General features: G+C 41.5%; 2 protein-coding genes across 4 annotated transcripts; both read right to left on the minus strand.

The window, feature by feature from the left end:
- Nucleotides 1–1,416: 1,416 nt before the first annotated feature.
- On the minus strand, nt 1,417–7,724 carry grk7b (G protein-coupled receptor kinase 7b). Its single transcript, XM_072391753.1, has 4 exons — nt 6,784–7,724; nt 5,909–6,346; nt 3,936–4,207; nt 1,417–2,124 (listed from the first exon to the last, which is right to left on the minus strand). Exons 1-4 carry the CDS (start codon nt 7,381–7,383, stop codon nt 1,797–1,799), a joined length of 1,638 nt encoding a protein of 545 aa, XP_072247854.1. The 5' UTR covers nt 7,384–7,724; the 3' UTR covers nt 1,417–1,796.
- An 864-nt stretch (nt 7,725–8,588) lies between these two features.
- rnf7 (ring finger protein 7) lies at nt 8,589–10,486 on the minus strand. Of its 3 annotated transcripts, none has more exons than XM_072392640.1 (4): nt 10,272–10,486; nt 10,080–10,127; nt 8,976–9,107; nt 8,589–8,869 (listed from the first exon to the last, which is right to left on the minus strand). In XM_072392640.1, the coding sequence occupies exons 1-3, from the start codon at nt 10,435–10,437 to the stop codon at nt 8,989–8,991; spliced, it is 333 nt and encodes a 110-aa protein (XP_072248741.1). In that variant the 5' UTR covers nt 10,438–10,486; the 3' UTR covers nt 8,589–8,869; nt 8,976–8,988. The 3 variants fall into 3 exon arrangements, with proteins under 3 accessions (XP_072248741.1, XP_072248742.1, XP_072248740.1); XM_072392641.1 differs by having other exon boundaries at nt 8,963–9,107; XM_072392639.1 differs by having other exon boundaries at nt 8,589–9,107.
- Nucleotides 10,487–11,592: the final 1,106 nt, after the last annotated feature.

Below are 11,592 nucleotides of genomic sequence, written 5' to 3' on the forward strand. Positions count from 1 at the left end.
TCTTTAAGAACAAAGTGAGTCATTTGAGCCATCCTGAGCCTGGAAGTCTGTAGGTGTCAAGTGAGGAATACTGCATGTATTTGCAACATCCATGGTTTGAAACTGGCCTGAGCTTTATGTTGCATGTCATACCTCCTGTGTCTCCTCACATTTCATCTCTCTTATCATTTCCAAAGAACATAAAAAGTCTGAGATCTCCAGAGTTTCTTGAACAGAAGCTACACAAGAGTCTATCATCTCTCTCTTCCTTTAAACCAGTTATTCCCAATCAAAGCAAAGTAACCCAAGGGATACACTGAAGGATTAGCTCGACGAGTTAACAAACTAACAAAACAAGCAAAAGACATCAGAGAACCGTGTGGACTTGAAATGGTTTAAGCAGAAAAGCAGAGAGTTAACCAGAAGCAATCAGCCCCTAGAGTTAGGTAAGATCTATCCACACCATTAGTTTGGAGCGCTGCCTTCTAAGGACTGTTCTACCCTTTACAGTCAAATCTGTAAAGGGAAGAGAAATGAAGGCGAGAAAGATGGTGAGAAAGAGAGAAGATGGATGGCACCGGAAGAAACTGAATCACGCTGCCGTGTGCAAGATTTGATTAAAGTGAACTAATTCTGACAGTACCAAACACAATCATTGATATGTTTATCATGGAGTTACATGGAGTCTGTTTTTTTTAAAAAAAAATTTGCAGTGGACAGATATGTTTAGCTTTTGGTAATGAAGAGTAGACTGAAACTGAGATATGATTTGAGAGGCCCCCAGTTTCACTATACTGAAGTCAGATTTCAGAGTCAGTGCCTGAGAGCAAGCAGCAAAACCATTTGGCATCTAAACAAACCAGTGTGTGATGTCAGCATCCATGAAGTAACCACTTGTGAAAGCTTAATAAACAGTCCGTACTCCTTTCTGCTGATGTGTTCTCAGGGCTCAATGTCTCACCTGTCTTTTATGGCCTCAACATGAAGAGCAGTTGGGGGGGGAGTTATAAAAGAAATTGGCATTGGCTTTTTACTCTTGTTTTTTTTCCCCCTATTTTTAAGGGGGAAAACAATCTATGTGAGAGACAATTTCTCCCTGCATTAATCATTAGAAGGACTGAATGCTTGTAAATACCTGAGCAACACTGTAAGGATAATGAACATAATGAGAAGAGCACAGGAGGTTGAGTGCACTATGGGAGTTTGGCGGCACTTAGTGGTGAATATCTGCTACTGAAAGGCTTTGCATGGATGATGCTGCATCAAACTGTCAACTCTAATGAGAAAAGGCCCTTAAGGTATTTCAGTGACACTTTTGCCACCTTAAGAATTGTGGCAAATAACTGCAAATATGGAAAAATCATACAGCTGCCACACAGTAACTCCAAACCATTACGCAACTTGTTTACTAATACATGTAAACAATTGCCTGCCAAAATAGCTGAGTGATGTAATGGAAAGTATGAATGAACTGGGACCTACTGTCTAACCAGGAATACAGGGCAAAGTATAAAAGAGCAGTATGAGGCTGCTGAAATGCTGTGGTTTTACTTTACTGCTGGGACTGGTGTCCAGTTGTGTTTGGCTGTGGCAGCACAACTCTCCCGCCTGATTTTTGATTCTATACAAACTTCCAGGATAAATAGGAGAGAAACATATGGAGGTTAAAGAAAAAAAATAATAAAGCGTTTGGATGAAGTTATCTGGGCAGCTAAATTGAACATTTTAAACAGGCACTTCATTTGCTTCGACAAAATTCAACAACTTTTCAAGTATTCAAAATTCTTGCTCGACATGCAGGTCAGACGAGGAGATGCTTACAAAACGGTGCACGTCCTGGATTTCCAGCCGTTCTCACGCAGGAGTCCATTCCTTTCCGAGTTGTTCAGATCGTCAAACACTCCGCTGTTAATCATTTCCTTCTGCCACTGGATAGAAACTGCACCTGTGCTGAACTCCTTGAAGAATTTCTCATCCACGGCATCGAGTTGGACATCTTTGACCTCAGTGTTGTCCCGAAACTCATTTATGTCTTTGGCGTAGACCACATTAGGGTTTGGCACCCAGGGGGGATTCACCAACCCTGCCTCCAGGCGGAGGAAACTGATATTCTTGAAAAAGATATGGTTTCGTGGGTCCCCGTCACTACTGGCACAAAAAGACACATCTAGGTGATTTAACTGACAAAGTAAGTGCAACAGCTTCATTCCACAGCAGCACTGCACTGAAAAATGAGAAATAAAACACCGACTGAAGTTAGAGATACATTTACACTGACATTTCATTCATCTTTGTTGCTGTTAATCCACGTTTCTCTTCCACACACACAGATGATCTCATATCAGCCCAGTCTCTCTCGAAAAGAGGTAATAAGTGCTTTTGTATAGTGTAAAAAAAACAAAGTAGCGGATCGATGAATGCTCTGAGATGCTTTATTTGGTTTGGTTTGGTGAAGGCCAAAAACTTTGCTAATTTATGGATTTAATTTGCTCATTTGTTTGAGCCTTTATTTACCAGTAAAAAAAATATGTACAGGAGAGAGGATTTTAGTGTGTTTATCAACAAGCTCTACTGTATTTAGAAAACTGAAATGAATCTACAATTTGATGGAAAGAAAAGTTTATGGAATATACCATAAACAGTGATCTGGAAGATTCACCAGATTAAGACCCCTCTCAACAATTTGTTTTTGCTATTTTGCCATCAGGTGCAGATGTATTAAAACCAGAATCACAGCTTGTCAGACCTCCCATGATGCACCTTTCCTCACTCTCCCTTCATTAGTCTCCATGTAAGTATGACATTATTGTTGTCATTGACTTTCTCAGCAGGTATCCCTGGCCTGGTCTTGTGGAGTTTTGCCTGATCTCTCAGACCCCATCCAGTCGAGGCAGATGGCTGCCCTTCCTGAGTGTGGTTCAGCCAGAGGTTTCTTCCTGTTGGCTTGAAAGACGAGTAGTTCCATGTTCCCAAACAATGAAAAAAGTGTAATTAACAGGAAGGGGTATTTAACGCGATCATAAACGTGCCTCTCTCCCAACTTTTATGTGTCGCTGGCATCAAATTTTGTTTCCATTTTCCAGACACAACGGAGATGGGCAGGAAAACACGCTGAATTTTGTTGCATTTCAAACCTCTCATTTATTCTGGAAATAGAGTTTGCTTTCGAAAATTTTTGGCTCAATTTTATTCATTTGCAGGACAGTCCCCAGATTAATCCAAGCATTCCTCTCTCCGACCTATCAACATGTATTTCTGAGCATGTTAAAAGAGGTATATATAGACAACTTCCCCTTTTGAAAGGCGAATGTGGGTATGTTACTATTTTCAAGATGAGCCTTAGATTACTTTAATACAATAAAGCCAGATGTGAATACAGAAAAAAAAACAAGTAAACAGATAAAAAAGACAACCAACATTGATTTTAGTGGAATTTTCTTTTCTTTTCCAGCTTCTAAATAATAACACCCTAAACTTTTTGTTTCTTAAAATCAATCAACCTATTCTCTGGGCCTCTTATCATACTTTCCACATGACAGAGTTGGGAACAGTTCGTCCGCGTGCTTTTCCAGATTGTAACATGCAGATCATTTCGAAAAAGCTTGAGGAAGTGAAACGTGACGGTGTTTCTCAACACCAAAGAAAAGTAGGAAGACAAAGTTACTGTGCAGCAGAACAGAGTATTGTGCCATAAAGGCTGTTTTTGTGACTCAAACAAATCTTCAACCACCGGCCCCCACGACCCTGTGGGATCATAATATTACCTTTGATTTATCTGACTGCTTTTTAAAGGATCCTCACCTCTTCTGGGGCTGTGTCATTTCAAAGAAGCAGTAACTGTATGTTTTCATGAGTCTAACATTATGATACCTTTTCCCTACAACCAAGATATTTGGTCAGCGACACCCACAGCGCATAATTTAACCTGAAGTCAAAGTAACTGACTTTTTTCTTACCGGCACCCAAGACGATACAAAATCTTCTTCTTGAGAAACTGGCTGATAATATCTTTGGTGGGAGCGTCAAAGCGTTTGTCTTCGAACTTGCACTCGTCCTCCAGAGTTCGACGAGTCACCTCAGTATTCTGCACCTTCTCCCTGAAGTCTTTAAAAGGCAAGCGAGCTGCCACCATCTCGTAGATGCTGCAGCCCAGAGCCCACCAGTCCACAGACGTGCGGTAGTACTCCTGCTTCAGAACCTCAGGAGCCATGTAGCCTGTTGTGCCAGCCTGCAACAAGCAAGAGGGGGGGGGGGGGGGGGGGGGAGGAGAATGAACGCAGACTGATGAGGAAAAACTAACTATAGAAATAATGAAAACTATCAGTAACTGAATATTAATCTGAACATGTTGCAAAAGGCATTTTAAATGTTCAGTAATAGGCCTCATTAGAAACAACAATTGACTTTTCCATTAAAAATATTAGCTCGTCTTGAATTTTACAGCAGATACACATCTCAAAAAAGTTGGGACGAGGCATCAAAAAGCTGGAAAAGTAAGTGATCCTAAACAGAAAAAGCTGCATGTGCATGATGGAACTAATTAGGTTTATTGGCAACAGGTCAGTCACATGATTAGATAAAAACAGCACCTTAGAGAGGCAGAGTCTCTCAGAAGTAAAGACAGGCAGAGGTTCAATAACCTGCAAAAAGCTGCCTCCACAAATTCTGGAGCAATTTCAGAATAATGCTCCGAAATGTGAAAGTGAAAAGACTTTGAATATCTTATGAGCTGCAGTTTGGGATTGAATGGAGGCGTGATTCTGCCGTGTAAACCACTGCAGAAATCATTGTCTGTGAACACCGTGCCATCCACTGAAGTAGGTTAAAGGTCTACCCTGCAGAGAAGAAGTCATATGTGAACATGATCCACAAACGCTACCGTGCTGGACTGATGTGCCTGAATCAAAATAGAGAAGACCCCCGGACGGCCAAGCAGCTAAAACGCTGTATCAGACAAGAATGAGACACAATTCCTCTGCCAATGGTCCAGCAGAAGACATTTAAAGACTGAAAGACTGAATATTTATCATGATCAAGTAAAATGTCTCCCTTTCAACATTTGATATGCTTTCTTTGTTCTAATGTGAGCAAAATATTGGTCCCCGAGGTTTGCAAATCATTGCAATGTTTTTATTTGCCTTAATAGTCCCACTTTTTTAAAACTGGGCTTATTGATACGTAGGAAAAGGGTCCCCTCAAAACAGCTGCTCTGCATCAATTCCGTGATCATTTTAAAACACCTCAAAGTTTGGATCAATTTAACGTTTTCCAGTGAAATGGAAATACATCCTTGTCTTATGTGTGCATGCCTTTTATTTGGACTCGGATAGACCTCAAGTTCATCTTAATTGCTTGCATCTTAATCACAAGGACACAAATGCAGGCGCAAGAGCAATAACACACTGTTGGAGAAAATGAAGCCGCTTTGAAGGCACTGCATCAGGCTCGCCAAATGACAAACAGACTCCATTTTCCAGTCTGTATCCCATCAGTGCTGAATGTAGGCCTGTGTTGACGAGTCAGCGACTGCTAACAAGAAGTCCACCATAAATTTCTAAGTGCTGTGGCCAACTGAGGATAAGGTCAAGCCCCTTTTAATGAGATCAATTTGCGTTCCATGGGGTCACACTCTGTGCTCTGTTACGGTTACTGACTGACTTCTCCTGGTAAGCTACTTGCAGCCTTGAGTGAACTGTGGCGGCATTAAAGAGGGAAACTAGTGTTTGTATCAGCAGGAATCTGTCTGTGAAAAAGAAATCTGCAACGATTGATCTGGGACCATGGAGAATAACACCAACATATATTCTAGGAAATGCAGAAAATCACACTGTGGCACAGACTACTTGTAGGTTTTGCAGAAAGCTTTGCCATGTAGATGTCTGACAGTGACAGAGTAGGTTAATCTGAAGAGACAGGTCACTGTACTTACCTTCTGGCAGATCATTTTTCCCTTTGGCAGCTCCACAGCCAATCCGAGGTCTGACAGACGACACTGGCCTTTACCATCCAACAGGACATTCTCAGGCTTCAGGTCACGGTAAATGATGTCCATGGAGTGCAGGTGGAGGATTCCGGTGATAATCTGGGCTGTGTAGTAAACAACACGCTCCATGCGTATGCCCCTCTCCCCCAACTCGTAGATATGAAACCTGAGGTCTCCCCCAGACATCAAGTCCATGACCAGGCACAGGTGGGTTTTGTTTTCATAAGCGTACGCCAGGTTTACAATGAAGAGGCTGTTGACCTTTTCCAGGATGTGCTTCTCCAGAAGGGCAAGCCTTTCGCCCCCTTTCTTCTTCAGGCGACTCTTGTCCAGCTTCTTGCAGGCGTACATTTGGCCTGTGTACTTCACCTGCACTGCACACACCTGACGGACAGAACAACATCACCGGAGGATTTAACCGTTTCATCTTTTTTTTTTTTCCTTTCAATATCAATTGAGACCGTGACGTCCTGAAGAGTTTCATTTGGTAAGTTCTTGCTTTACTGAACAGGGACTGCTGCCGACACAAGTGAGAGTCCTTGGATAATGACATATGGTGAAGCTTTACATTTTACACGCACAAGCAAAGTAATATCAAGTTACCTGTCTGTCCCATACTATTGTACTATCAAACTAGAGTTTGTCAAGACAGGAGTGCACTGAGCTAAGAAAAGGTGCATTATCCTACTGATTCAGCATCTCGTGTATTAATTTAGATGTGTCTTCCTTTAGCGTTTATTCCAACTTTAAATAATAGTTAAATTCATCAAGTAACCTGAGTTGTGAACCCTTGTGGAGATGCTGAGATTCGTGGCACCTACCTCACCAAAGCCACCTCTTCCCAAAGTCCTGAATTCATAAAAGTATTTGTCAGTGATCTTCTGCCTCTCACACTCCTTCCACTGCAGAAACCTGTAAAAGAAGGGGCTCTTCAGGTACCGCAAGAAAGGCTTCATCTTCAAGAAGTTCCTCGTGGCTTCTCTTATCTGGCCCATCTTCGCCTCATCAAAGTTTTTCTCCGATAAAGCCTTGCACATCTCGACATCTTCTCCTGTGAGGTAGGAAAGGAAGGTGCAAGACTGTGGGTGACAGAACTTAGCAAGTATCCTCTGCTTGGCCTTTTCTTTGGCTCCATCCTCAGCGAAGCTCCACTCACTCAGCTCCTCCAGGAACTCAGCGGCAGCCACACACTGCAGGTTAGAGGTCAGGAGAAATTGCTGGAATAACTTCCTCCCAATAGGCTGTTGCTCACAAAGTGACTCGTACGTCATCTCCACTGCTGCCTGGTGAGAAAAGGACCTCTTTGGCTTGGGCAGCGTCATGGATACTCTCTGTATTCTCAGCTCATTGGAGTCACTCTGCTGAGCCTTCAGGTAGGCCGTGTTGGCCACCAAGTTGTCCAGCACTGCTAGGTCACCCATGTTGGACGTATCCTGTGGCTTCTTGGTAGGAGGCGGCTAAACTACAAACACTTGAGTTCAACCATCTGCATGGTCCAGGCACAAGTCTGGACCTCAAACGCCTGCATCCTGAAAGGTCTACATTTATTGCTTCACACCTGACTGAGCTTCAAGGATTTGTTGGCGGCTAAGTGCCTTTGCGCGTTTATTTGAAGAAGGAACATTGGGAAAGCAACTTATGCGGTTTGAACATAAGAGGATTTAGGCTGTTCTATTCTTAGCAGACACAAAGTGCCTATGTGCAGCGATCTGGCTGTCACTGGGAGATGATAGTATGGCAGGTCCTTCTGTACAAATGTAGGCTGAATATGACTTGTAATGAGCTAAAGAGGCCAATGAGTGTGGAATGAAGTATCCAGTTAAAAGTTTCATATGAATATGAATTATTGGCTCTCTCTACTTTGATTTTCCTGACAGATATTTACAAAACATTGCTTTTTAAAGTCTACCTATGTGGCCTTTAGGTAATCACTAAATTAAGTAAATTCCTCTCAAATTGTACTGCATAAGCTTTATAAATCTAGCACTGACTGCACTGACTTTGTGCACGCATGGAATTATTTGTTCTATTAACAGAAAAAGTTGGCAGAAGTGCAGTCAGTTCATCATTATCCCATCAACTTAACCAATGTGGATTTTGTTAGAAAACACCGAAACTACCCCTGACCTCCCCCACACCTTTCACAAGGCTGGATGCGACCGTCAAGTCATTAGACTCATGTCTAAGTAAATTATTCTGGTAATTCTTCCCCACGTGTAAAATAAAGTTGCATTTTTCTTGAGTTGGCCAAAACAGCAGATACTGCACAGAAACTTTTATTGATAATACACCACGTGTGCCTTAAACATATTAACCCATCCTTCAAATAACCTTAATGGTTTTTACAAATAAGCAACAAGGTAAAGCTTGGCAGTGGAACAACCCTCATGTAATTAAGAGCTCAAAGAGTAGTTGTTAATAGGGCTGACTGCCAGGTTGGTCAATTTTAATATCAAAGCACTTACGTGAGTGAGGCCACTACTACTCATTACCAAATGTTTGTGCTCAATCCAGGACTCGTATGCTTATGACATAGCTGCAGACCTCTGGTTATTATACCAAGTAACACGTTTGACCTAAAGGACAGAAATCCATCTCCAAATTATTCATGAATGTGAACTTCCCATTTTTAAAACTAAAGACATTTATTGTAGAAATGCTGGAGTATCACTTCCCACATTGATCATAGGAATTACATACCAAGCATACTTGAATCACAGCTATTCACAATTCTTTATTCTTAAAAAGAAAGTCACATAATAAAGATGTGCCCAACTCCACAACAGACAATAATGTAAAGCTAACAAGTGACCGAACATGTTTCATCCCATCTTGTCACGACTCTGGTTTCCTTTTCAGTGATCGATCTGTACAGCTTTAACTTTGTCCATTGTCTTCCTTTGATACCTGGGCAATTGGAGACATGCAATCATTAGTTGGAGGACTGCACAGGACGTAGCGGGGGATCACTGGCAAGTCTGTCACCACTCAGTCTCATACATGCACAGTCCACCTGGATGTGGTGCTTATTTGCCGATTCTCTGAACCACCCAGTCTTGTTGGCAGAGGGGACAGCGATTGTTCTGCTTCACCCAAAGGGACATGCAGCAATTATGAAACGAGTGGTTGCACTCTCCCCAAACAACTGAAAGATAAAGACAACACGTGACCTGAGCAACAATGTGACAAGGACAGAAAACAGGCATTTACAAGGTAGACACCCCATAATAGATAACGCAGAAACTGTATTACAGCAATGATTAAAGGACTAAAGCACAACAACTTAAACCTTTTTTTTTTTCACTTTAAAAATTATGATCAGAGGACTGAGTAGAATCAATTCAAGGAAAGTGTTTGGGAGTGCAATAATCACTGGGCTGACTTGCACTGCAGCAGCTTGTGTTTTTTGAAGTGTAAAACATGATGACGTTCTTCCCTGTGTCCAGGCTTTTCAATGTCTCTCCCTCAGCTGCTCCCCTGTGTTTAGTGCTTTAGTGAAAGGGACAGATATTTATTCTAAGGCAGTGGTTCATTTAGTGATTTTTGTACATCTGCACAACGATTCAGAGCTCCTTTATGGTTAGCTTTCGAAAGGATATTGTTCAACTGCAGCAGAACCGCAGTAACACAGTAGCGTTTCTTTCTTACTGTCACCTTTTAGAAATATGGCGTAATGTTTGCACAGAGTAAATTAATTAAACCGCTTCTGACTTTACAGGAATATTTTTTCTTTTCGCGTAAAACCTTTGTAAATCACTAGCACTTTTATTTAAGTGCTAGTTTTCAACTGATAATTGCAGACTCAACATTTTTCTTCACGCATTCTTAGAATTGTAATTGATATTTTTTCAGGCTGCAGGTGTGCTATATAAATAAAACAATGAAACCGTGCCTTGCTTCACATCATATCACTAGAACTTAAAAAAGAAAAATTAAGAAAAAAAATTGGCTTTCTGTTCGTCCATACTGTTGAGACACGAAATGCATCCCTCTGTGATTAGCTGGCTTAATGACTTCTCTGTGACACCTCAGACGAGCGAGCTAATGCTAGCTTGTTTCATTAATCTGACACAATTTTGCGCTGCTAATAAATGTTTTAGAGCATGAAACGTCTTACCAACACAGTCCTCTTGTTTATTTTCCGCCTGGCATCTGAGGCATGCGTCTACAAAAAATGTCAAGGAAAACAAATTACAGCAACGCAAAGCCTTGGATTTCAGGTATAAATGGCACTATTGGGCACGTTAGCCTTCTTCATTAGCGGGGCATCCGCTAGTCAGCTAGCCGTCTAAAAGTTCCTCGGACTCACCCATAACTTGTACCCGACAAATGGCGCAAGTATCACATTCCACATCCCAGCTCCACATAGCCACTGCGTTCCACTTCTTCAGGGAAAACATCTTGTCACCACTCGACTTAGAGCCTGAAGAAGTGTTGTGCGAGAGGACTAAACCCGGCTCGTCACCGTCGTCCATCTCTGCTGCACGGTGAACAAGCTAACGTTAGCCTGGCTAAGCTAAACAAAATGGACGAAACCGACTAGCGACAACAGTGCTAATGCTAATATAGTTAGAGCGTGTTGTCGCCATGGTGACGGAAGAGGGAGCTGTTTGTCAGTATTCTGTGAAGATCATCCAAAACACACACAGCACATTTGTCTAAATACCAAAAACGTCACGCAGATAAAAATGTCTTGAAGTGAAAAATAATACCATCACAAAATTGTTTTTCCATTTGCGTTTATCTTCAATAAGGGTCTGTTTTACTTGTATCGGTGATTTGCATTGTAGGCTACTGTGCTTGCATGTGGCCACTTAAAATATATAACTTCCGATGTCTTTATAAATATGAGGCACTTTTTAGATACCGTTTTAGAAATGTAGTGTTGCATTATTTAGAAACATTCAGTAGTTGGTAGCTTAAGTTAAACTTGAAAAATTCTCTTTTGTCTTAAGATTGGCCTTACATAAAGAATATTAAAAAAAAGTGCAGGTCTCTTCCAAATGATATCGAAATATGAGCGTGGCTGATAACCAAACGTGGATGCTACGGAAGCTGTGTTTTTGTAGAAAGGGTCCTGTTAAGCATGGAGTCAAAGGACAGTATCTCTTTTCAAAACATGAAGTGACCTTAGGCTTTACTCTAAACTGAGACAAAAAACGAGACCATAACAGGCAACAGCAAGTCAGAGTCCGACATGAATTAGTAATATCCCCTGATCATGTGTTTGCTTACGGATTGGTACAGCAGAAGAAGTTCGAAGCCTTCAGCCATTCTGCTTAAGTGAGAGAAAAACAACACAATTACAAAGCATGGTGTGTCCTCTGGAACCTCTGGAACATGCTTATAAAAACAAATGGCTTGAGGATATTTTCGCCATGTCACTTTTAAGCCAACTCTTCGTGCTTTTTACTGAACACATTTTGAACAACTTTGTCACTACATGTTAAAGTTTACCGCCCTTACATTCATTCTGTGATATCATTGCGGTGAGCTGAACATACAATACGGAAACATCAGATTGGATTGAACATTCCTCAAACCGAGCCGCTGACTGAATAAACAGAATGGGTTCCCGGGTCAGTTCAGATGAGGCTGCACCAGTAATTCATCACTGACAAACTGCTTCT

The sequence above is a fragment of the Leuresthes tenuis genome, unplaced genomic scaffold (assembly GCF_036924035.1).
Source record: "Leuresthes tenuis unplaced genomic scaffold, fLeuTen1.0.hap1 SCAF_9, whole genome shotgun sequence".
Classification (NCBI taxonomy): Eukaryota; Metazoa; Chordata; class Actinopteri; order Atheriniformes; family Atherinopsidae; genus Leuresthes; species Leuresthes tenuis.

Coding starts and splice junctions, on each gene's coding strand:
- grk7b (XM_072391753.1), bottom strand. CDS start 7,383: ATGGGTGACCTAGCAGTGCTGGACAACTTGGTGGCCAACACGGCCTAC. Junction 6,347..6,783: donor GAAGAGGTGGCTTTGGTGAG/GTAGGTGCCACG, acceptor TCTGTCCGTCAG/GTGTGTGCAGTGCAGGTGAA. Junction 4,208..5,908: donor GAAAAATGATCTGCCAGAAG/GTAAGTACAGTG, acceptor TGCTTGTTGCAG/GCTGGCACAACAGGCTACAT.
- rnf7 (XM_072392640.1), bottom strand. CDS start 10,437: ATGGACGACGGTGACGAGCCGGGTTTAGTCCTCTCGCACAACACTTCT. Junction 10,128..10,271: donor TTGTCGGGTACAAGTTATGG/GTGAGTCCGAGG, acceptor CATTTTTTGTAG/ACGCATGCCTCAGATGCCAG. Junction 9,108..10,079: donor TAAACAAGAGGACTGTGTTG/GTAAGACGTTTC, acceptor TTTATCTTTCAG/TTGTTTGGGGAGAGTGCAAC.